This window comes from Pinus tabuliformis, chromosome 2_2, assembly GCF_031772625.1.
Source record: "Pinus tabuliformis cultivar Carrire ecotype Pingquan chromosome 2_2, CPIR1, whole genome shotgun sequence".
Taxonomy (NCBI): Eukaryota; Viridiplantae; Streptophyta; class Pinopsida; order Pinales; family Pinaceae; genus Pinus; species Pinus tabuliformis.
Genome location: NC_142300.1, coordinates 1,042,123,811 through 1,042,125,641, shown reverse-complemented (window position 1 = coordinate 1,042,125,641; position 1,831 = coordinate 1,042,123,811). Strand labels below are relative to the sequence as shown.

The 1,831-nt window shown below is 41.7% G+C and overlaps 1 protein-coding gene across 1 annotated transcript; it reads left to right on the top strand.

Annotated features, from left to right (window-relative positions):
* The first annotated feature begins 518 nt into the window (after positions 1 to 518).
* LOC149196936 (ATP synthase subunit b', chloroplastic-like) lies at positions 519 to 1,464 on the top strand. Its single transcript, XM_089405688.1, has one exon. It carries the CDS (start codon positions 603 to 605, stop codon positions 1,272 to 1,274), a length of 672 nt encoding a protein of 223 aa, XP_089261814.1. The 5' UTR covers positions 519 to 602; the 3' UTR covers positions 1,275 to 1,464.
* Positions 1,465 to 1,831: the final 367 nt, after the last annotated feature.

Genomic DNA, 1,831 nt, shown 5'->3' with positions numbered 1-1,831 from the left:
GCACATGAAGTTTCCAATAAAAAATTAAATTGAAAACTTTGATTAAATTTTAGTGAAACAAATTACAAAAATATCGTTAAATTTAATCACTGATCAACGCAAATTAATATGGATTCAACGACCTAGGGATATCTATAGTCAATAATTCAACGATCTATAATGTTTGGCTGCCGTAATCAGGGACAATAAATGAGCCTAATTTCTTGACAAAAAAAAAAAACTTGTTATTTTATCACACACATTTACATTTTTATTTTTTCCTTAACTTCTTTACCCACATTAAACTAATTAGTTTGCGAAACACAAACTAGAAATGAATACCCTGGCGAGTGATTAATTGTATTTAACTTCTTTACACACAGATTAAACTAATTAGTTTGTGAAACACGAATTAGAAATGTGATTAATTGTTTGTGAAAGACCCAATTGGAGCCTTAGCAGCAGGAGGCTATCCCATCCGCATTCGTATTTGAACCACACAGATAAAATATGTGTGGCAGGCAAATAAGATAGAATAGGATATGTGCGAGAGATCACCATGAATGTGCCCAACGAACAATTGCCAACGCCTGTGAGAATTGCTCCATCTCGAGTAGCCGACGATGGCCGCTAATGCATTGATGGCTGCCCCCCTCATTCCCACTATCAAACCAGCAAGAAAAACAACGCCTACCATTAGTGCCAGCCATGGTCGCCTGCTAATCCAAGCCCAGCAACAGAAACCGCAGATTATCAAGTGGGCAAGTAGCATCAAGATCCCCGCAGCCCTGAGAAATGGTTGCCTGATAGCCCTGAACACTACCATGGTGGCTATGCCCGCCCTGGCCGAAGAGATGGAGAAAGCCAAGCTCTTCGACTTTAACCTCACACTTCCCATCATAGCGGGAGAATTCCTTTTGCTCATGGTGGCGCTGGACGCCATCTGGTTCAAGCCCATCGGCAAGTTCATGGACGACAGGGACGAGGCGATCAGGCAGAAGCTATTGAGCGTGCGGGACAACTCGGAGGAGATCAAGAGACTCCAGGAGGAGGCAGATGCGGTACTTAAGGCCGCCCGGGCAGAGGTCTCGGCGAAGCTGAACCAGATGAAGAAGGAGATGTCCGCGGAGCTTGATGCAAAGCTTCGCGAATCCCGAGCCCGGGTGGAGAAGGAGCTCGCCCTGGCTCTCGAGAAACTGGAGGCCCAAAAGCAGGAGACGCTGCAGAGACTCGATAGCCAGATCGATGCCCTCAGCGAAGAGATTGTCCAGAAGGTCCTGCCCTTCAAAATATAATTTTCCCCCTTTTTCTTTTAATTTTTAACAAGCTGCCCCTTATCACTATTAAGCTTAATGTGTTCAGATTAGCATTACAAAGTTCCATGAGCATTCAACTTTCCATCGAAATTGTTGTTCATCTGTAATGTATACACCTCCATTAGCACTTGATTTTGAATTAATTTATTGTTCATATGTAATTCATACATTTTACAGTGGTTTTTGCGATTATGATGGAATAGTTCACATGTGCTCTGAACACCGATAAATGCCTTACTCGTATCTTACCACTGTTGAGACTAACCTGCCTAGATTTAGCGTTGCAAGGATTCATTAACACTTGTGTTTTTTCTAATTTGTTTTTAGCTATTTCAACACAATATATACAATTTACAGTAATTTTTGTGATTTTGATGGAAGAGTTTATATGTGCCCTGTTGTGAACACCAGTAGATGCGATTACAACGGTATCCAGTAGGCTCCAGTAGGTGCGATTAGTCGGTGTATGTTAGATTGTAATTCGATTGGTTTGTACATATTTCAGTGGTACTGTACGTGAATCAAATTGTTAGCTA

Bases quoted from the DNA above. Each gene is read 5' to 3' on its own strand.
- LOC149196936 (XM_089405688.1), top strand. From the start codon at position 603: ATGGCCGCTAATGCATTGATGGCTGCCCCCCTCATTCCCACTATCAAA.